Consider the following 23,757-nt stretch of genomic DNA (forward strand, 5'->3'; position numbering starts at 1 on the left):
TTCTCAGGAGTTGATTTTTTTTCTACCCTGTGAGACCAGAGGTAGAATCTAAGTTGTCAGGTTTCCACATAAGCATCTTTACTTGTGGAGGCATCTTGTATCTCACAACCCCCCCCCTTTTTTTTTAAACACAGTGGTGCTGAACTCACTCTGTAGTTAAGAATATTCATGAACTTCTGATCCTTTTGCCTACATCTCCGGGGTTTGGGGATTACAGGCCATTTACCACCATGCCTGATTTTATTGAGTGTTCAGGATCAAACCTGGGTTTGGTGGTGCTTGCTAGGCACCAAGACCAATTGAGCTGCATCTCCATATCTAAATTTCATTATCTTTGAGGAAATGGGTTTTTCCCTTTTTTTTGTTTTGAAACATTCCAACTGACACTTTATTGTCATTTGGGGAAATGAATGGTCTCTGAATGAACAACTGAATTTTAAGTGGATAATGAATCAAATGAAGTGATAGTAGATAGAATTTTAAAAATATTTTTCCATTTCCTGTTCTATTCTCATCAATGTCAAGATATACTAGATCATTATTGTGTTTTTCTACCTTTTTTTTTCCAAGGGTGATAATTCTTTGAATCTGTCCTATTCTCATGGAACTGTGAGTAGAGAGACACAGGACCTTGTCCACACACAGTTCACTGACCAACTCTGTGGGGACCTCCAAGAAGTTGTTCTAAGGGAATGTTATGCTGACTTTTTTTTGTGTGCTATATTGTGCAGCCTAGAAATTAAAATGTTTGGCAGGTATGATTTCATACTCAAATTCAGCAGCCTGTGTTTTCTCCTTGCTGTCCCTCATCTAACAAACACTTACAAATAGAGCTAGCATAGGAACAAAGGCTTAGATGGACACATTTTCCTCATTGTGAAGTGTGTCATTTTCTTTCTCAGACAAGCTGATCCTTGGTGATTTGCTCAAGTTAAGGACCACAGTTTATTAGCACTTTTGGAGCCACAACGTTTTGTAATCAGATGATGGATTCTTTCACCACTTGTTATGGTGTATGGAGTTTTATCTTGTGTTGGAGTTATTGAACACATGGAAGAATGGTTGTTTGAAGTCTCAGAAAGGAAGGATAGGGCCACAGCTTGGAGAACTAAGCAGATGTCTTGTTCTGTGTTGCTTGTGTCTCTCTAAAGCTTTTGTCTTCTTAATTCTACTTTATTGAGGCTTTCTTTTATTATCTTGCTTTTGTTCTTTATATCACTCCAATTATTTCCAGAAAATAGCTATTTAGAAATTACAGAGAGTGAATTTTGACATTAGAGAATTTGAAATTTATGTCACTTTCATGGAGAGACTTGACAACTAAATATAAGTAGGAACACATTTTGGTGATTATCAAGCTCTCTTGATGATATCTATTACTTTTATTTACTTATTTACTTTTTAATGGCAGACTCTTGTGAAACCCAGGCTGCCCTCAAACTTGCTGTGTAACTGAGAGTGGCCTTGAACTTCTGATTTTCCTATCTCTACCTCTCAAATGCTTCATAAATAGACATGAGCCACCACATGCAGTGTAGGCCATTCTCAAGCTTAGACGCAGGTTCAGTTTAATGATACAGATATCCCCCCCTCTCTCTCTCGCTCTCTAACTCTTCTGTCTCTCTTTCTCTGTGTGCATCTTTAGACTTTTGTTTATGTGTGTATATGTTTTCGTGTGTGTAGGCATGTGTAAGCACAAGCATGTGTCTGTGTGTATGTGCATGTACATGTGTTGATCAGAGGACTACTTTATGAAGTCATTACTTTCCTTTCTTCATGTGGGTTTCAGGGACTGAACTCAGGTTATCAGGATTGTGCAGTAAGTGCTTGACCTGCTGTGTCATCTCGCTGGCCTCACATAGGATTTATGGTCATGAGAGTGACTGCTATGTAAACATGTCTTTACTGGCTCTAGATGCTGTGTTTTCAGTGAAGCAGGGGTCACTAATCTACAGATGCTCTCCTTTCATTCAGATCCTCACAGTGAATGTTTCCTGTGTCCACACAGATATGAATATGAAACAACGATTACACCTGCAAGCAACTTATCTTCAGACAGCTTCCTGTGTATGGAAAACAGAACCCAGACGTTAAAGCCAACGCAAGACCCAGCAGGTTGACTAGTGTTTCTCATTACTTTCTGCTCAGAGAATCAGCCACAGAATACTCCCTTATGAAGGACTTTGATATGATACTCAGTTTAGTAGAAATGTAAGACAAATGAACAAAATTTATTTCTCCTTTCAGGGAAGTGAGTTGTCTAATAATCTAGAATACTCTACCTCCTGAGTTTGAATATATATGTTAAGATTCCTTTATTTCTTAACCAACACTGTAGATTTGGTCACACAAGCATAAGAGACTTAGGCCCACCTTCCTTCTTTAAGTACTTCTCAATAATGCCGGCATCATGACTCTATCAACAGATTAGTCCATTGAGTATGGCAGAGCCATGATGGCCTGTCTCTAGACATGTCCCTCCAGACCCAGCTAGATGTTGTATAACAGTGCTTGCTGCATATATTAGTTACTTTGTTTTACTCTGACCAAGGGACTTACACAAGGAAGAGTTTATTTGTGTTTACGGTTCTAGAGGAGTGGTTCTCAATTTCCTAATTTTGCAACCCTTTAATATAGTTTCTCATGTTATGGCAACCCAAACATAAAATTATTTTTGTTGCTACTTCATAACTATAAATTTGCTACTTTTATTAATCATAGTGCAAATATCTGATATTTCTGATGGTCTTAGGTGACCTAGTAAGGTTCTTGAGGCATGTTCTAGAAGAATGAGAATCAGTCATGGCAGGGAAATATGGCAGTAAATGCAGGAATCTAGGAGCTCACATCTTCAGTGTAAGTGTAAGGCAGAGAAGGTCAAACTGGAAGTAGGGTGACACTTTAAGGTATTGAAGCCTATCTCTACTGAGACATTCTTCCTAGACCTCCTCAAATAGCACCACCACTGGACACTTAAGGTTTTGTTTGGTTGTTTTTTCTTTTCTTTTCTTTTCTTTTCTTTTCTTTTCTTTTCTTTTCTTTTCTTTTCTTTTCTTTCTGTTTGTTTTGTTTGTTTTTCGTGTAGCTTTGGCTGTCCTGGACTCACTTTGTAGACCAGGCCATCCTCAAACTCACAGAAATCCACTTGCCTCTGGGTTCCCAAGTGCTGGAATTACAGGTGTGTACCACAGCACCCAGCAGAGACTTAGTATTAAATATCAGAGGGTCTAGGGTGTCTTTTCATTCAGACCACCACACTATTCATACTGAGGGCTTGGTTTGGTTCCAGCAGTGACGGGTTGCTTACAAACACCCCTAAGTCCAGTTCTGGGAAGTTGGGTGCTCTCTTCTGGCTGTCTTGGGCACCTGTATACATGTGGTACACAGAAGGTGCGCACATTTACATATATGTTTTTAAAAGTGCTATTAATGTCAGGTAGACTAAAGGACCCAACACATTTCCTGAGCACAGTCTGGAGCTGACTCAGCAGAATTATCTCAGACCAGAACATCTCCATTTTATGCCAGATTCACCACACAGAAATTACAGTAGTTTTCAAGGCTTGTAGTTGTCACTGCTGCTAGGGAATCTGTGGAGATCAAAGTAACTTGAGAGTCAAAGAGGAGCCATGTCTGAAGCTCTGAGCCACAGAGATGTCATAAGGAGAGACAGTGACCTCCATGCTAGGTTTCTCATCTCCTGATAACTGAGACAGTGATCTCAGTTATCCTCTCCCTAACCGACTTTTGAAAAGCCTCTTCTTTTCCTTCTTCCATCTCAGTACATAAATTAAGATCTTTCCACATGCAGAGTCCCAGAAAAACTCTTTATTCTTCCAGCATCTGATACTTCAGTTTTGCCTTAGAAGAGGGTTGAGAGTCTACCTGTGATCCCTAGACAGAAATCATCATGTTTATTAAAAACACAGTTATGAACTCCTGGAGATGGAATCTTATTTTCCTGAACTAGTAATGAATAAGTGTTAGGCCTAATGGCCTGTTGTGCTTAGTACATTTTTGGGCAGCCCCTGACCAGTCCACAAGAGAGGATGCATTGCCCTTCACTTCCCTGAAAGCATGATGTTACAGCTTCCCTATGGAGTGGCATATTTATTATTTAGCTTAGGGTAAACTTGGGAGGTACTTGCAAACCTTCAAAGATTTCTCCTTTTGCCTTTTATTCCCTTTGGCCTAGTTTTTTTGTCATTCCACTCATCATCTGCTACTTCACCAGTTAGCATATTTGGTTGATTTTATATGATGGGATGTATAGAAAATATTTTTATTATTTAGGTAAAATCTTTCGACAAAGTAATTGAGGCTATAGAGATTTCAAACTTCCATTTGTGTTGTCTAAGTACAGCATGAATTGTCAGAGACATACACATGATTGTTTTTTTTTTTCTTCCACAAAGTTGTCAAAGAATGAGGCAATGCACATATTAATTAACTGGGTTCCCTGGCTGGTGGAAAACTGAGTTCCTGGCAGTGAGGGAGAGTCCTTGTTTTTATTGCTTGTCTATTACTGTGGTATGAATTCTCACAACCAATGTGTTGTCACTAAACACTGAATTGGGAAGGGGTATTCATCTTTTGTTACCTCTCCCACCCAAGTGGAAATGGGCCCCAATATAGCACTTATGCTCCATTGGTGAGTATTCTCTCAAGTACACAGCAGGGGTGACTCCCTGATGCACAGCCAGCATGGTAATGTATGTCACTGTATGGTTGTCGTGGGCTTGTGACCTATGAAAGGCTTAGAGAAAAATTTGAATTAACTATCAATAAAATTGACTGTCAATATACACATGCAGTTTTCTCTTGTTTTAATGCAGAGTGTGTGAAAGAAATGAAATCATTAATGTGGATATATGTAATGATAGGAAATGTCATTCGTGGAATTGGTGAAACTCCCATCATGCCCTTGGGTATTTCCTACATAGAAGATTTTGCCAAATCTGAAAATTCCCCTTTATACATTGGTAAGTTTGAAAAATCAGGCTTAGGCATGTACAAATAGATTATTGGTTTGGATGCTTTGTGGTTTCCAGAGGGTGAGCAGAGTGCTACACATGTAGGTCATTAGACTGTGCAATGGGGGATTAACCAGTAGCTCCAGACAAGCTATTTCATCAAGCAGCACCTCACTGTTGAAAAGGCCTCTGGTCTGGGGATCAACAGTCCTCTGATGCGGCGATGCTATCTCTAAACTATTAAGAAGTTCCCCAGTATTTTCTGAAAATAATATTCCTTAGGATCAATTGTTTCTTCTATTTTTGCTTCTGGTTCTCAGGCCATGTTTGGACAGGGGCCTTTACCTGCTGAAACATCTGGCTGTCCCTGTATTGTTTTCTATTGTCATGTTCTCATAAATTTTGCATAGTAAGACTTTCCAAACTCTGTGATTATAATGTCTTCTCTATCATCTTCACCATACCAACATACCACCATACCATAATGTTTCTTATCATCCACTCTCTTTTACTATTCCGGGCTCTGTACTCTACTTTATGAAGTTAATGGCACAGTTTCCTTTCTTATAAACCCTCATTCTAGACAGGTTTCTTCATAATTTTAATAAATATCTGAGTTCATTCAATTAGTTGTTTTCCTTGAAATTATCTTTAAAAATATCTATGCATCTAGCAGGCAAGAGCCAATTTAGTGTCTGCCTTCTTATGTTGCCTCCTAAATAGTCTTAGTTTGTTATGAATAATTTGTTTCTGTTCTTGAGTAAATTTGTTTGTAGTTGATTATAAATCTATAACTTAGTATATAAAGATGTTTTGATTAATGTAGACATATTTCTTAAAAAAAAAAAGAAACAAAAACCCAAAAGGATAAGAGAAGAAAGGAATAGGCTTAGGATTAATGAAGATGAACTAATTAATAAAAAAACACAACCCTTTTGTTCCTTTTTGGAGACTTTTAAATTTGGCAATATTCTTTTGTAGTGTTAAACTAGTCTTTGTCTTTAGATCTCTTTACAGACATCTAAGGAAAACAATAGAAGCACTTTCCTACAATAAATTGTTAAAATGTGGATGTCTTTTTCAAACCCTATAGAAAAATTATATATAAATATATAAAAAAATATAAATACATAAAATTATATACATAAATATATGACATATCATAACTGTATTAAGATGAATAATACATAATTCATGTATCTTTGTTTGATACATAAATAGGCACTTAGTATCACAAATAGAGCTATATAATTATATAAATTACAATTATATATTTATGTTATATAATTATATATAAATTATAATTATATATTTATATTATATAATTTATTATATAATTAAATAGATAATATTTATTGTATATTATATAATAAATAAATATATAATATATAAATATTATATGTGTTTATATATGTTTTCCTATATATAATCAAATAACTATAAAACAAATTAGAAAGTTGGAATGCAGTTTCATAATGGTTCTGTACCTGAAGAGACAAAGAAACAAAAAATATAAAAACCAATAGTTATTTATGATAAATATGGAAGAAATGAAATTGCTTAGGGAAGACATATAAGTATTGAGAATTCATAAGTCCACATACTGGGGAATTCTTTGCAAATTGGTTAAAGTGTCAGCAGGAAAAGCCAAAGAGAAAGCATCTGAGAGAACAAGTACAGTTTGGAGTAGGTGTTAGGAGAAAGCAGTCAGATGTGGAACTGGCCAACTTTATATAAGTTAAGAAATAAACATCAGAAGTGGACAGGAGCCAAGATGGTTGCACTGAGCAGGGTTCCTGCAGGAGTTAAGAAATGGAGACTGGGTGGAGCTTTCTTGAGCCCCACCCCTTAGACTTATCCCACACCAGGCTGCAGCTCAGGACCCTCAGCAGCCATGTGTAGTTCAATGCAATAATGAGAGATGCCACTGCCAAGCAGGACACATTCTTTCCATGGAAGGAAGTTTGAAGACTAGAACTTCGAGGAAGATGCGCTACAAGAAATTCATTTTAACACACACTCATTTAGAAACTGTGCTAGTTTTATTCCTGTTGATGTGAGAAAATGAAACTTTGGAGAGAAAGGGGTTTATTTGGCTTACAATTGTCATAATAGGAAGTCACAGTAGCAGAAGCTTGAAACAGCTGGTTACCACTACCGGAGCAGGGAGAGTGAATGTACACATGCTATGTCTTTGCTTTCACGGTAGTGCTCCACTGTTTCTCCACTCTTATGAAGTTCAGGACTCCCTACCTAGGGAATGGGACTGCCTACAGTGCGCTTGGTCTTCTCACTTCAATTAACTTAATTCAGAAATCTACTGACATGTCCACACCCAAACCCAACGTAGACAGTACTTCACTAAGACTCTACTCCCAGGTAATTAATTCTAGGTTGTATCAAGTTGACAATGAAAGCTAAGCATGACAGAGACGCTCTGAAAACATGGCCATGGACACATCAAAGGACTTTGTTCACATCATGGCTTTGATGGGACTGCCTATGATAGAACAGTCTTTGCCTTTAACTCAGTGTAAAAGAGAATTTGGAAAGTGGCTTTAAATAATGAGGCTTCTGTGTCAGTCAAACTTTCTTTCATTTTAATGAATACCTGAGATAATGATTTATTTGGCCCACCGCTTTGTGGCTTTTGGTTTATGTTGCTGAACTGTGCTTTGAAGGCCTGCCACAAGGTAGCTCATCATGACGGAAGGATATCCAGCCTATCTTATGACTGGGAAGCAAATATAATAAGGAAGGGGCTATAGTTCTACTCTAGATTACCTGAAGACCCACCACCAAGCCCTGCCTGGGAAGAGTTTTATCAGACTCCAGTGATGTGCCCCTGGAAAACAAGTCTGCAACACAGGAAGTTCCGGTGAACAATCCATATTGCAACAATGGGAGCTTTTTTCTCAATATTTATAAAAACCCATGTATGTACACATAACACACATATGTATATGTAACATATATATGGACATTATATATATATGTATATATATATGTATATATATGTATATATATATGTATATATATGTATATATATATATCAGGCTTAATTTCTTTATCTATTGAATATATAAAAATATCTGAGCTAGTGGAATGTGTAGGTCATTGGTAGATCACTTGCCTGGCCTATTGGATTGGATGCCCAGCTCTGCAAAGGAAGAAAAATAAACCTAAGATTAAAAAAATAATTCAATCTCAAGCTTTTATTTGTACAAGCAGATTTTTTTGTGTATTCATGTAAATTTCTGTCTTTGTTTACTTCCAGGGATTTTAGAAACAGGAAAAATCATTGGCCCTTTGATTGGACTTTTGTTGGGATCCTTCTGTGCAAGGATTTACGTAGACACGGGGTCTGTGAATACAGGTAACACAATGTGTTTCACTTACACAGCCCAATCCCTAGCATGTGGAAGAATGTTCAGGGGTGCTATATATACCACTGCCTTTTTTGATCTTCAGTTAGATAAATATCACTTTTAGATGATAGACCTAAGGGGAACAGAGTAAGGGAAAAATGCCACCTAAAGATTCAAAATCCACAATTCTCTCAGCATACTTCAGCCACACCCTTTGTTTCAAAAAAAAATTTATTCACATACATTTTTCTCAATAAGGCAGTCACTGTGGATGACAAAACAGATCTTTCTGCTATGTGACTAGCACCAATTTATAAAGGTTTCTCATGACAAACAGGGTAACTCATTACTGCTGGAAAATATATCACGACATTCTGTTAGATAAAATTAGTTTTTAATTGAATACACAAAATATAAAAATAAATTAATAACATTTTATTTAATTATCTTTGTTATGTATATGTGCCCCCCTCCTTCTTGTGTTTTTGCGCTGTGTGTGTGGGTATCGGCTGGGTCAAGAGGGTGTCAGATCTCCTGAAATCAGAGTAACAGGAAATTATGTGTTTCCAAGTGGTTGCTGGGAATAGAAGTCAGAAGCTCTGCAAGAGCAACGATAACTCTGAACTGTCTCTCCAGCCTGCTTCCTTAGCTACTATGATGCTTTGAGTCAGGAATACATCAGGTTAAAGCTGGTTTCTTAAGTATGTCTCAAATCTTGTTTCTGTCTTTTTGAAAATTAGTTTTAACTATTGTGCCATGTGACACACCACACTTTTTTCTTCTTCCATAATTTTCTCTTAACCCAATTGATGAATCTCAGACACTTTTTTTAAAGGTCTGAATTAGCACAGTAACCTGGCAGATCCTGATCTGCCCAAGATTAAGAAGTAGTCCCATAATTTAAGAAGTAGAGGCAGAGGAGTTCAAGGCCAAAAGTTCAAGGCCCAAATAAGAACAATATGAAATGTGTAAATTGTTTACAAATAATATACAAAGTTTAGGTTAGATGAATTCATGAATCCTAATAATTTTCTACAGTTTACACAGAAAGAATGGTGCAAGCTAACACAATATCTGTGTTTCTTTACAGATGATCTGACCATCACTCCCATTGATATACGCTGGGTTGGGGCTTGGTGGATCGGCTTTTTGATCTGTGCAGGAGTGAATATCCTGACCAGCATCCCATTTTTCTTTTTTCCAAAAACACTCCCAAAGAAAGCACTAGAGGATAATGGGGATGTGACCAAAAATGACAAAGAAGAGAAAGAAAGAGAAAAGGCCAAGGAGGAAACCCGTGGAATCACTAAAGGCAAACAGGAAATTTTTCAACTCTATTTGTTCAGATGGGTCTGCATTCAGTGGGCACTTGTCAGGCTGTGCTGTGTTAAGATAGTTTGTCACTAATCTTCCCTACTCAGATGTGGTAAATGTCTTCCACAGTCACTATTCGGAAACAACTGACATAATCTGGAACCTGACTTTCTTTAGATTATACTTTATGAAAATTTCAAGTTAATCTGAACACCCAGTGAGCAAATATATTTTCCTTTCTATTTGGAAAAACCTATTTTATAGGAAACATTAGTCCAAATTAAAAACATGAATAAACAGAAATTTAAGCTAATGATAAATATAAAAAGCTGTTTGATAAGAAAAGTGTAAATTTAGCTGTGAGCATTCCTGAAGTCATGGCTGAAAGAGAAAACATGATAGGTGACATAATACTCTACGTTGATGAAGTATTCTCTTAGAATAGATTGTTTTAAAACAGATAGGGATGTTATTAACCTATGATGCACAGTAACGACAGTTCTCTGAGAAGCTAAGGTTTAGCAGCGGGGTGTTCTTTTATTGATTACAGTTTATCCACTTTGTATTCCAGCTGTAGCCCCCTTCTTCATTCCCTCCCAATTCCACCCTCCTTCCGTCATCTTCTCCCATTCTCCTTTCCAAGTCCACTGATATGGGAGGTCCTCCTCCTTTTCCATCTGACCCTAGTCTATCAGGTCTCATCAGGAGTGGCTGCATTGTCCTCCTCTGTGGCCTGGCAAGGCTGCTCTCCCCTCAGGGGGTGGTGGTGGTCAAAGAGCCCGCCACGGAGTTCATGTCAGAGACAGTCCCTGTTCCCCTTACTAGGGTATCCACTTGGATACTGAACTACAATGGGCTACATCTGAGCAGAGGTTCTAGGTTGTCTCCATGAATGGTCCTTGGTTGGAGTATCAGTCTTAGAAAAGACTGTGCCCAGATATTTTGGTTCTGTTGCTCTCCTTGTGGAGCTCCTATCCTCTCCAGGTCCCATTATCTCCCCTTTCATAGGATTCCCTGCACTACAGTTAACAGTAGTTTCACAGTTGTGTGTGTTAAGAACTGTGCAGTATTCTCAAAAGAGCTAGAACATAAATGGTGTGCCTAGGGCTCTGGAATTCATAAAGTGCATAATTGGAAGATAGGACAGGGCCATTGTTTTACCTGTCAAAAGAGGGTAATAGTATGTTATATATGTGGATTTCTGTGTTGTTCTGTCACAGAGTACTATGGGGAGCACTTTATGGATGACATCACTATTTCCTCAGTCGCTCATAGCCCCCAACAGTATGTGCACTGAATAGTCACAGGTCTTCCTTCAACACTACAGACCATGGCTGAGAGGCCAGTCTCACTAGGAGCCAGTGTAAGGGCTTGAACATTTTTAGTATCATAGTCATGTTAGCAATTCTTTTGAAAGGGCCAATACTGACTGGCCTGTGCAATTAATTTCAAAATCAACCTAATTTCAAAACTAGGAAAGAGCTTAACAGAAAATAAGACACACAGAAAATAACTGTAACTGTGGAGATGCATTTAGTAAGACAGGGCTGTCAGCAAACATGGATGAGTTCAACAGCTCCCAGGAATACTGACAACAAACATCTCACTCATAAAGATGGATTTTCCCTCTGGAGTCCATTTAAAAATTAAACTTTTCTGCCTCTACTTCTAAGTGTTTTCTTCTTGATATTTGTCTCTCAATGAAATTTTAGGCTATTTGTTAAGGATAGGATAAAATTAGAAAATCAAGACAGTAGACTTGACGATAAGAAAAGGAAAAAGACTATTAAGTGTAAATTTCATCCAAATTACCATCAGTGAGATCCAATCCATTTTCTAGAGACAGGCTGCAAACTTGACTCTCAGTTCCTTAAACAGGGCAACATTTTTGTTAAATCACTTGGAAGGTGCTTGGCACACACCAACTGAGTCACCATTCCTTAGAGTGAGACCTTCATGTAGAGATGTTTAAAAATATCACTACGTGCTTCTAATGCATGTCTTGCTTTGAAGTGCTGGTGAGATGCTGAGGTTGTCTGGGCTGCAGCAAAATTTCTGGAGCCTTGCTAAGCTGTAGCTTATCCATCCTGGAATAAAGAAGTGATAGCATCAGTGGCAGAACTCAAGTGTCATCCAAGCACATCCCTTGCAGATTCCAGAGAATAGACTAGTCACTTCTAGTGAATGCAGATTACCAATAGAAAAAAAAGGAGAGAAAGCAAACGAGAGAGTGTGGCTTCAGACACAATTACATCTCCTTATAGATTTGCTTGCTGGCACAATTGAGTTCTGATTCTTATATAGCTGGGTGTGTCACTAACTTCCAGAAGTGATTTATGCAGTGATATAGAACTTTACCCTCAAGAGCTAAAGATTTATCAAATACATTTTTGTTACAGTAAAGAATCTTGGAGAAGATTTTAGGAGAACACTGGAAACAAAATTCAAGGCCAAGTTTGGTGGTCTCTACATTCTCTTGTTTCAGATTTCTTACCATTCATGAAGAGCCTGTCCTGCAATACGATTTACATGCTTTTCATCTTCATAAGTGTTCTTCAGTTCAATGCATTTGTTGATTCCTTTACCTTCTTGCCTAAATACCTGGAACAGCAATTTGGAAAATCGACTGCAGAGGTAGTCTTTCTCATAGGTATGTCCTTTCATTATTTCCTTAGGAGCACTTCCATGTACCATAAGGACATGATAAACAGTAAGATAATACAACTAGGAGATTCCGATGAAATTGAAATTTGTTAGGATATTCTTGTAAATTTCTTCTTTCCAATCTCCAAGGAAATCATGAAAAGATATGGAAAGGAAGATGGCAGAAATACCCTCTAGTTCTCTCTCCAATCATAGTTATGGAAATCTTGGGGGAAGTTCATATCAGTCAATTTTCAGACCTGAAATATGTTAATTCAAAGAAGAATGCAGAGTTAACTCCTTGGGATTCTGTATTTTACTCCCAGATTGCTCTCCACATTCCTTCTAATTCAGCTGCTTGGTTCCCTCATGGTCTGAGGAGTCTGTGCAGCCAGTCTACTTTTCTTGTTAGTACACTAAACTTGGGGAGTGTGAGCAACTTTGAAATTTTCCTGGGTTCATTTTACTCTTGAAAACTGAGTTTCTCAGGCTGCCAGCATCCACCTTACCTAGAGTTCTCTGAAAATCCAAATCCCAGTCCTCACCCTCAGACATAAAATAGTAAATGCATGGGCATAGAGTTGCAAAATGTGGTTAAATTCTTCTAAGCCTGTTGCTGACACTGTGAATGCAACCTAGCCGGGACTTTCTCTTTTCTTTCCTTTTCCCTTTGTTTTTTTGGCCGAGTAAGAAGACTCAGGGAGGAAAAATGCTGAGCAACAAACAATGCACAAAATGTTCTACACTTGATAAGCACAAACTCAACAGTCACCTTCAAAATCACCTGGAGCTGAGTCAAGTTCCCACTAAACAGAGTGGATAAAATACATGAAATATCTAATACCATATGTGTGTGTGCTGCTCATATGATTTTGATAAGCTGCTGCAAATTATTAAATACATGCTAATTGTGTCTTTAAAGTGATGTTATGGAGCATTTGAAAACCTCTTTGTATGTAATATGTGAGTGAATAGGATTCAGATCATTGAATAGTAGAGCTAGTTTCTTAAGTAAGATGTATTAGATAAATTGATAACATTTTTTCTGCTGTGTTTTATATTTTACTTTCATTTATAGGTCTTTATTACTTACCTCCAATATGCCTTGGATATTTAATTAGTGGCTTTATTATGAAGAAGTTCAAGATTCCTGTCAAGAAAGCTGCATCCATATCATTTTGCCTCTCCCTAGTCGAGTACCTTCTATCTTTTTTTCACTTTATGATGGCCTGTGATAATTTCCCAGTTGCCGGCTTAACTATTTCTTATGAAGGGTATGTTGTTTCTAATGAAGATCATAATACTTTCAACATTGCTAGTCCATTCTTTTGGATGCTTGTATATGACCAGATCATTTTATTATGACTTAATGACAGTTATTCGTGGTTATGTTATATTTTTCTTCCACCCATCAATCCTATACAATCTCACACAAATTGTAAGCATATAAAGAGGTTTGGAGACTACCAGTGAGTAAGTTTATGATTCCATATACATATGGGTAGTTGCCATGGTGATACCATAGACTGATTTAAAGTGTAATATAGGAAAGTGATCTTGAGATTTTACTCTAAATTATCCATGTGTTTTATACTCTCATCAAGAAATAGCTTTAGCTAGGGATGGTGTCACATGCTTGTAATCCCAGAGCTTGGGGAAGCAGAGACAGGCAGATCTCGGTGAGTTTGAGGCCAGCTTGATCTACAAAGTGAGTCTGGGACAGCCAACTCTACAGAGAAACCATGTCTTGCAAAAAAACAGAGAGAGAGAGCTTTAAAAGTTGGCTATACAGAGCAACAAGCACTCATAGGTTTCTGCAACAAACCCAATTTAAGCATAATTGAATCTAATGGTAAGTCAATTTATGTATATAGTTTTATATGTCACTGGTATAATTATATTTCGTGTACTCTGTGGTCTTAGATTTTCTATTTTAAAGGTTGCCTGTTCATATTCTGTACTAGCATGGGAAATTTAAAACTTAGTTTACGGCAAAGTTATATAATAAAAAAATCAGTTAAAATGAAATATATACTTGGGGGTCCCTTTCACAGGGCTGGGAGAGGACTCAGTGGTAAAGCACTTGCTGAGCAGGCAGGAGGTCCTGAGTTCAGATCCTCAGTACCTGTGTAAAGCTTGACATGGTTGAGTGTGTGTCATCCAAGTGCTCCCACTGTAAGCTGAGCAGCACAGGTAAGAAAACCCTGAAAGTTCAGGGCCTGCTAGTCTGGTATTTGCAGGAGTGAACATCAGGGGACTCTGTCTCCAGCAAGGTGAAAGATTATCTATTTATCTATTTACCTTACCATGCATGCTGTTGTGACCATCTGTCTACACACACACACACACACACACACACACACACACACACACACATACACGCACACACAAGAGAGAGAGAGAGAGAGAGGAGACAGAGACTAACAGACATAGAGAGAGACCCACATAGAAAGATATTAAAAGTAATATTCATTCAAAATCCTTAAGAATTGTAAGATTTAAATAATTTCAAACATAAAGGCATAAAAATTATATATAACTATATATGCATATATGTCATCTGATTTTAGTCATGGGACCACTGGAGGAGATAACTGGCTTGCTAAAAACATAATATAGTCAATACATGTCGATATTTAGACATTTCTATTTCTGCTCTGAGGGAGAAGATTAAATGTTTCTCTCTGTGTGTCTCTGTCTCTCTCCCTCCCTCTCTGCCTCTGTGTGTGTTTGTGTACAAACACTGAGATGAAGAGAAGAAAATAAAGTACTTGGGTGGGTTTAATATCTGTACCATTATTTTTAAATCATTTCAGACTTCCTCAGCCTCTTGTTGTGGAGAATGAGGTCCTCACTGACTGCAACACAAGGTGTAGCTGCTTAACAAAAACATGGGATCCGGTATGTGGAGACAATGGCCTAGCATACATGTCTGCCTGTCTTGCAGGCTGTGAGACATCTGTTGGAACAGGAATCAACATGGTAAACATCCTTTCAGTATCTGGGCTGATGTGTGTGTACTGTGTTAACATGTGCTATGACCTAAGCCTACAGCTTCTAAAAAACAAAATTAGTCATGCTATAAAATAGATTAATATTTGTGAACAACTCAATTTAATTTTTACATACACACTTGATATTAAAATTCCTAGATATTATGTAAAACCTTGCAGGGTCTGAGCATTATTTTGTAATTTCAAGGCAGATGAGATCTTTATTCAAATGATCTGAGTTAAAACATCTGGATGGGTTACAGAGAGCTCAGTTATAAAGAGCACCTGCTACTCTTTCAGAGGACATGTTTGGTTTCCAGCTTCCATGTGGGGCAGCTCACAACTCCTGCCCCAGGACATCTGATACTTTCCTCTGCCTTCCTCAGGCACCCACATGGAGCTCTTTGTATACACACAGATATAGAAACCTATTCGTAAATCAGCATTAGAATTGAAACTGTAAATTACTCTTAGAATCTGCCCTTTGTTATGATAGAGCCTCGTGAAAGTCAGGATACCCTCGAATTTGCTGTGTAGTTGAGCTGGATAGGAAACTTATCTTTATATATCATGAGATTTCTTTTTAACTATTTTCTTTCCTTCCTTCCTTCCTTCCTTCCTTCCTTCCTTCCTTCCTTCCTTCCTTCCTTCCTTCCTTCCATATTTGGTGTATGTAATGTGTGTGTGCATATGCAGGCCGGAAGACCACCTCAGCTGTTGACTCTCAGGCGCCATGTACTTGGTGCTTCTGAGACAGGATCCCACCGGCCTGGAATTTGCTGGTCCTCTTAGGCTGCCTGGCAAGAGGGCCCCAGGGAGTCACCTGTGTCCACCACACAGCACCATTGTTGCAAGCACATGCTCTGTGCATGCATTATTCATGTGTGTGCTGCGGATGAGAACTCAGGTCCTCATGCTTGTGCAGAACTTACTGACTGTTCCATCTCCCCAGTCCTCATTGTGATGGTTTAGCAAGATAAAGAGTCAAGCATTTTTCCTTCCCTTAGACATGTCATAATACTTAGAATTGGTTGACAATCAAAATGAAATAGAAATTTTCATTCATAATCAGACCTGGGAACGTAAGTATTGACTTTATTGTTTAAGTAAGCTTTTTTTTTGGGGGGGGGGTATCACTTTGTTTATTAGTAAGCAACTAACTATTCCACCAATACTCAGAAGTACATTTTGTTTTAGTACTTAGTACTAGGGTCAAAACAAAACAAACAAAACAAAATAGTATTTATTTACTTTTAGAAAATTATGTGCAGGCTAGATTGTTGGCACAAGTAAAGGCATTTGCCACCAAGACTTACATCCAGAATGATATCCCGGGACCCACATAGAAGAAAGAGAGAACTAACTACCATTACTTTCCTTCTGACTTTTACATGCATGCTGTAGCATACATGTGTTCACTCACAGACACACATGCACACACACACATATGCACACACATACAAGAAAGAAAAACAAGCAAAGAAATAAATGTAAATAAAATAAAATGTGCATTCAGGGTAATTGAATTTTTGCAAGTTTACTCCATGTATTTAAAAAGAATAACCAATTTTAAAATTTACATTTTTATATTTTAGGATGGAATTTTGAGATATCAAAAAAGAGATAGAAATAAAGAGAAAAAAGAATCTCCATTTCACTTACTTAGTATTTTTGTTTAATAGTATTTGTGCTCAAACTAGTTCCTCATTCTAGCTTGGCGAGTGCTCTTCCAAGTTGTATTATTGGTCCCAACACTCTCCAATCCAACTGCCTTTGTAGGAAATACTGAAGGTCTAAGCCCAATAGTTTTCTTCCTTAAATAAGACACTGGTTTTTGTTTGTTTGACAGGTGTTTCAAAACTGCAGCTGCATTCGCTGGTCTGGAAACTCATCTGCAGTCCTCGGGCTGTGTCAGAAGGGCCGTGACTGTGCAAACAGGCTGCAGTACTTTTTAATAATTTCAGGAATTGCCTGTTTCATCTATTCACTTGCAGCCATACCTGGGTACATGGTTCTTCTGAGGTAATAAGTAGCTTCTTTCATTTAGCTTTCTCTCTTTCCTTCTTTATGGTGTGTGCATATGCAAGTGTGTGTGAGTGTGAGAGTGTGTGTGTGTGTGTGTATGAGTGTGAGCTCCTGTGTGCTCCTAAATGGCACTAAGAACACAGGGATGTCAGAAGACAATGTTAGGGATTCAGCTCTCCCCTTTCATCTTGTTTTGAAGCAGGGTCTCTCTTGTTATTCCTGATGCTGTTCTGCCTATGTACTGCAGCCTACCTAGCCCTCAAGGTGCCAAGCAATGCTGTTTGCTCCTCCTATTTCACTGTGGGAATTCTGAGATTATAGATGAATGTCACTGAATTGGGCTTCATTGTTATTATTATTGATGTTGTTGTTTTATTATTGTTGTTATCATCATATGTTTCTGGGTTCTGGAGATTTAACTCAGGTCTTAAAGTCTTTGTGGTAAGCACCTTTACTGACTGATCGAACCTACTGATGCCATTTAGGTTTGTTTTTTTGTTTTTGTTTTGGTTTGTTTTCATTTATTAAATTCTTTTTCCCAAGAAATTCGCGTGGAGTCATGGTTCCTAGAACCTCAATGCTCTAAGATACCTTTATCAAGACTCTTAGGCTAAGCATTGCTAACTTTAACAATAATTGAAAGTTTGCTGAAGTTTTTCTTTCTTCCCTTTCCTATTTTTCTCCCCTCACTGAGCCTAAAAGAACAGTCTTCTTGTTATGTCAGGTAGAGAGCAGTGCCTAGCACTCATTTCGTATGGCTCAGCTAACTGACTGTATAAAAGGGACCAGGCTCTTTTGACATCCTGAGTTCATTCTGTCTAACAAAGAACACGAATGCAATAACAGATACTCCCTAACAAGAAGGTACATGAGTACAGCACTAGGTACTCAACTCAAATACACAGTGAGAAATTTGTAGAGCTTAGTTTTGAAGGTTATTTTTCTTGCAGGTGTTCTTTCCAGTCTAGCAACCTTCACACCCACTAACAATGGGAAACAGTTCAACTTCCCCTTTTCTTGTCTCATTGAAATTCAGAAGCAATATTGAGTTAACCGATGCATGATTCATAACACTTCATTCTTATAGACTGGATCAAAGTTCTCATTTCTCCCTTTCTTTTCCTGTGGCCTTTCATTTCCTTGCCCACATATCTCCTTCTCCTTTTCCAAATCCCTTTCTTCTTCTTCTTCTTCTTCTTCTTCTTCTTCTTCTTCTTCTTCTTCTTCTTCTTCTTCTTCTTCTTCTTCTTCTTTTTTTTTGCTTTTCTCCTCTCCTCCCCTTAAACCTCTTCTCCTTTCCTCTCCTCTCCTCTCTCCAAACCTTCCCTCCCCTCCTTTTCCCTTTCTCTTTCTCCCCTTTGTTTTTTCTTTCTCCTGCTTCTATTCATCATACTCACTCACTGGAATAGACTAGATATATGTCCTTATATATTTATTTCCTCTGTAAGATATTCTATCCTTTTTTTCTTCTTTTTACAATTTTTTATTTAATTTTTAAAAATTTATTACAACTTATTCACTTTGTATCCCAGCTGTAGTCCCCTCTCTCTTTCCCTCCCCATCCCCCTCTTTTCCTCCCATGCCCCTCCCCCAGTCCAATGAAAGGGGAGGTCCTCCTTCTCATCCATCTGACCCTATCAGGACCTGATTGTCTTCCTCTGTGGCCTCGTTAGGCTACCCTCCACACACTCAGGGGGAGGTGATCAAAGAGCCAGCCACTGAGTTCATGTCAGAGACAATCCCTGTTCCCGTTACCAGGATCCCACTTGGAGACTGAGCTGCCATGGGCTACATCTGTGCAGGGGTTCTAGATTATCTCCATGAGTGGTCCTTGGTTGGAGTATCAGTCTCAGAAAAGACTCCTGTGCCCAGATTTTTGTTCTATTCTTATATCCACACAGATGGCGATGTGGTATATGCCTTGTTTTAGTTCATAGGTTTATGGACAGAGAAAGACATCAAGTACTGCTAGTACTTAAGAGTTGTTATTTCAAATGAGGGACATTTGGCTGTGACATCTGTCACCTCATCACCTGCTAGGAAGATTCAGCTGATGTGGCTAAGTGGTGTCTTTCTCGCTCACTACTCCAGATGCCTCAGTTCCAAAGTTGCATTCTCAGTTGAAAAGATAACTGTTCTTCATAGAGGAGGATGGTCATAGGTGAAGGGCATATGAGCAGGTGGATGCTCCTGTTAGAACCTCCAAACATGCTCTGTGTGTTTTCTGCATACCTACTCCCACTTCCCTCCCACACTCACCTTCTCATTTTGAAGTTGACTCTCAAGTGGCTGGTTGATGGTTTAATGTATTTGAGTGCAGGGAATCATATGAAAGAAGGGAAGTTAGTATGATATGGAAAGGATAGGAGCTCTACAAGGACCAAACATATCTGGGCACAGGGTCTTTTCTGAGACTGACACTCAACCAAGGACCATCTATGGATATAACCTAGAACTTCTGCTCGGATGTGGCCCGTGGTAGCTCAGTAACCAAGTAGTTTTCCAAAGTAAGGGGAACACGGACTATTTCTAACAGGATCTCAAGGGCAGGCTGTTTGATCCCCCCCCACCCCCGGGGAGGAGCAGTCTGTTAGGCCACAGAGGAGGACTTTGCAGCCAGCCCTGAAGATACCTGATAAAACAGGGTCAGATGAAAGGGGAGGAGGTCCTCCCCTATCAGTGGACTTGGAAAGGGGCAGGGAGGAGACCAGGGAGGGAGTGTGGGGTTGGGGAGGGAATGAGGGAGCGGGATACAGCTGGGACACAGAGTTAACAAAATGTAACTAAAAAGAAAAAAATAATAATAAAAAAATTTATTCACTAAAAAAAAAAAAGAAATAGTTTGTATGCACATGTGTGTACATGCGTTTATGTGGATGTGTGGATGTGTATGTGTATGTGTGTTTGGTTTGCATGCCATGGGATGCATGTTCAAATGAGAGGACATCTCACAGGACTTGGTTCTCTTTCCACCTTGTGGGTTCTAGGTATTGTAATCAGTTTGTCAAGCTTTGTGATAAAGAACTTTACCTACTGAACCATTTGTAGGCCCTAATGTGTTGTTTCTTGATATAATGAGGTTAAGGTATATTCAATTTTTTTTCATTTTTCTTTGGTCTTTCTTGATGAATTTGAAGATTGCAGTGTAAATGATGGATTGTACAGTATTACTGGTTGCAGGCTATCATTAGTCTCCTAGTCTGTTGTGTTTTCCTGAACTCTTTCATGAAACCCCTTCCAAAATAAAATCCCACATGTTGCATATATTATGATTTTCTTACCCAAAGATGTATTTAGTAGAAAAAGATCACATTTTAAAGGGGCTTCCATATTCCTATGAGAATATTTTCCAGTTTTTATCCTTACTCAAACCATTTCAAGTGTATTTTTGTAGGCAGTATAGGGGAGACAAATGTCTAAAATTGTTAACTCCATAGAACAAAGTCATTTTCTTAATGTCATATCCTACATGAAAGATTCTCTTTTGGTTTATCTGTGGGAATGCCTTTACCATATCTTGAATTTTTATGTAACATGTGTTAGATTTTTTTTTTTTTATCAACATGACAAAATGCTGGGCAAACAACATAAGAGAAGAAAGATTTGCTTGGTTTGTGGTTTCAGAATTTTGGGTCTATGACAGTGGGTATGGCATGGTGGTTGATATAGTAACCAGGAAACTATTCATCTAGGTTAGCAGACAGTGTCTAACTGTTAATGGGCTCAGCTCTGCTTTAGATGTGTGGAGGTCAGAGGACAACTTTCAGAATTCATTCTTCTGTGTGGGCATAACAGAGGTAGAACTGTACTATTCCCACATCAGAATGAAAATCTTAATAATTAGAATCATGTCATTGGAAGGATGCTAGGACAGATATGTGTGTACTTTTATGTATGTATGTATGTATGCATGTATTTTCCAGGTGTATCAAGTCTGAAGAGAAGTCACTTGGAATTGGATTACATGCATTTTGCACAAGAGTATTTGGTATGATGAATTTCCCCAACATATCAGACCAATATTAAGTGCTCAGTAAATTAATTAATTTTTTTTCTGAATAAGGAAACAGAAACTATCTTGTCAACCCCAAACACAACTCTCTCCTTAAAGGTTATAAGGGTTTATTCTGGAATCAAAAATGAGTGATTATGACATAGGCATACAGATTGAAGTCATACAAATATCATACAAATATATGAAGACAGTTTTGTGATGTTTATAGTTAGAGAACAAAGGAATCCATGAACAAGGCACTTCAGAGACTCATACTCCAACCAAGGACTATTCATGGAGGTAACCTAGAACCCTGACAATGCAGCCACTTCTGATGAGAACTGATAGACTAAGATCAGAAAGAAGGAGAGGAGGACCTCCCCTATCAGTGGACTTGGGGAGGGGCATGCATGCAGAAAGCGGGGGAGGGTGGGACCTGGAGGGGAGGAGGGAGGGGCTTATGAGGGGATACAAAATGAATAAAGTGTAATTAATAAAAGTTAAATAAAAAAGAAAAATATATGTGGGAATGTCATGTAGGATAGTTACAACAAAGCAGGGAAATTTCTGCTGTAGGCTCAGATGCTATCTGATGGCATTCTTAGTGTTTGGGTGGAGTCTAGTGACCTCTTAAGTCAATAACATCACCAAAACTTCAGATTTGCATGGATATATAGTTGGAAGCAGCAATGAGGCAATGAATGATCAATAAGAGAGGTAAAGATAATTTGCCTTTGGATCTGCATTATCCCTACTGCCCATATCCAGGAAGTTCCAATGACCTGTAGCATCTTTAACATAGGTGTGCTCTGCCCACTTTTTGTTGAGCTTCAGTGTACAAGCATTGTGTTTGGTAATGGCTACTTGTAATAGTCTGAGAATGAAGTAACTGTATAGTTGAAAATGTTTCCCCTTATCTTTAAAGATCTTATCTCAAATTAATTACACCTTTTATATTTTAGCATATTCAAGCAAAAATCAGTAGGAAATAGTTTTTGTTAGCTAGATGTATAGAAAACCAGCACAAGACATTTTAGAAAATACATGAGGTTCATGGTTATGAACTTAAAGAATATTTTCTTAGCATCTTCTACATAGTTTGTATTTGTTCTGATCTAGAAACTTTGCATCCACTGATAATTCTCAAAGTAAGTTTAGAGTCTTTGATTCATAGTTTGTTCTATTTTTATAATAATTTTTATTTTTTATATTAATCACAGGTTATTTACTTTATATCCCAGCCATAGCCCCATCCTTCATTCCCTCCCAATCCCACCATCCCTCCCTCATCTCCTCCCTGCCCCTTCCCAAGTCCACTGATAGGGGAGGACCTACTCCCCTTCCATCTGACCCTAGTTTATCAGGTCTCTTCAGGACTGGGTGCAATGTCCTCTTCTGTGGTCTAGCAAGGCTGCTCCGGGGGTTGGGGTGTCGAAGAGCCAGCCATTGAGTTCATGTCAAAAATAGTTCCTGTTCCCCTTACTAGGGTACACACTTGGATACTCAGCTACCATGGGCTATATCCGAGGAGGGGTTCTAGGTTATTTTCATAGATGATCCATGGTTGGAGAAACAGTCTTATAAAAGAGAAATTGAAGTACTTCAAAATAAAATACACATCTTTCTTCTTTCTTCCTGTTAATGAGCTGTTTTTCTTTCTCTTTTCATTGCAGCTGGCATCCCAGGACCTATTTATTTTGGTGCTTTGATAGACAGAACCTGTTTACATTGGGGAACTCTGAAATGTGGTGAGCCAGGGGCATGCAGGATGTATGATACAAATAACTTCAGGTAAAGATAACTTTTGAAATCTACTCTTGTGCATAAAATGTCCCCATTAATATTTAACATGCTCTTAATTGATAAGATTATATTTGGCTTCATTTTCAGAAAGCACATGGCTGCTATAACTTCCCTATTTATATATTTTAATATTTTCCCATAATTTCTAAAGTGCTTAATTCATTTAAGTGTGAATGGGTTTCCTAATCAACCCTTCAGAATAATTTAGAAAGTAGGTATCTACATAGAGGCCCTGGAGCAGGATGGGAGAGCTGCACCTTGAACTGAGCTAGCATGGCAGAGCACTGGAGGAAAACAAGACAGCAAGATTCAGATATCAGGGATCAGGGTACTGTAGACAGGAACAAAACCTCTCATTTCCTACCAACCCATATCTATGGACAGAGAGGAAGGACCCCCTCCCTTCTAAGGGAGTAGGGATGATAGAGCGTGATGCTCACATTCATGGTGGAAGTTCATCATCAGCTAAAACTTTCTGAAAAAATTCTCATTGACACACCCAGAGATGTATTTCTATATGATCCCAAATCCACTCAGACTGACAATTGAAATAAGCCATCATCAAATGAAGAAAATACATTGAAACTTTTATGGTGAAAAAATTTTGACATCTTAACAAAAAGAATTAATATACTAGCATAGCA

At 38.2% G+C, this 23,757-nt stretch overlaps 1 protein-coding gene across 1 annotated transcript in view; it reads left to right on the plus strand.

The window, feature by feature from the left end:
- Positions 1-23,757, plus strand: part of LOC129675665 (solute carrier organic anion transporter family member 1A5-like) — a 37,160-nt gene that overhangs the window by 12,495 nt on the left and 908 nt on the right. The window contains exons 4-13 of the mRNA XM_055605647.1: positions 2,009-2,115; positions 4,836-4,982; positions 8,251-8,349; positions 9,432-9,653; positions 12,141-12,305; positions 13,377-13,572; positions 15,115-15,280; positions 17,141-17,313; positions 21,240-21,304; positions 22,984-23,101. Of these exons, the coding sequence (XP_055461622.1) occupies positions 2,009-2,115; positions 4,836-4,982; positions 8,251-8,349; positions 9,432-9,653; positions 12,141-12,305; positions 13,377-13,572; positions 15,115-15,280; positions 17,141-17,313; positions 21,240-21,304; positions 22,984-23,101 (1,458 nt within the window). The remainder of the gene's footprint in view (positions 1-2,008; positions 2,116-4,835; positions 4,983-8,250; positions 8,350-9,431; positions 9,654-12,140; positions 12,306-13,376; positions 13,573-15,114; positions 15,281-17,140; positions 17,314-21,239; positions 21,305-22,983; positions 23,102-23,757) is intronic.

Source organism: Psammomys obesus, unplaced genomic scaffold (genome assembly GCF_907164565.1).
Source record: "Psammomys obesus unplaced genomic scaffold, mPsaObe1.curated_primary_1811, whole genome shotgun sequence".
Taxonomy (NCBI): Eukaryota; Metazoa; Chordata; class Mammalia; order Rodentia; family Muridae; genus Psammomys; species Psammomys obesus.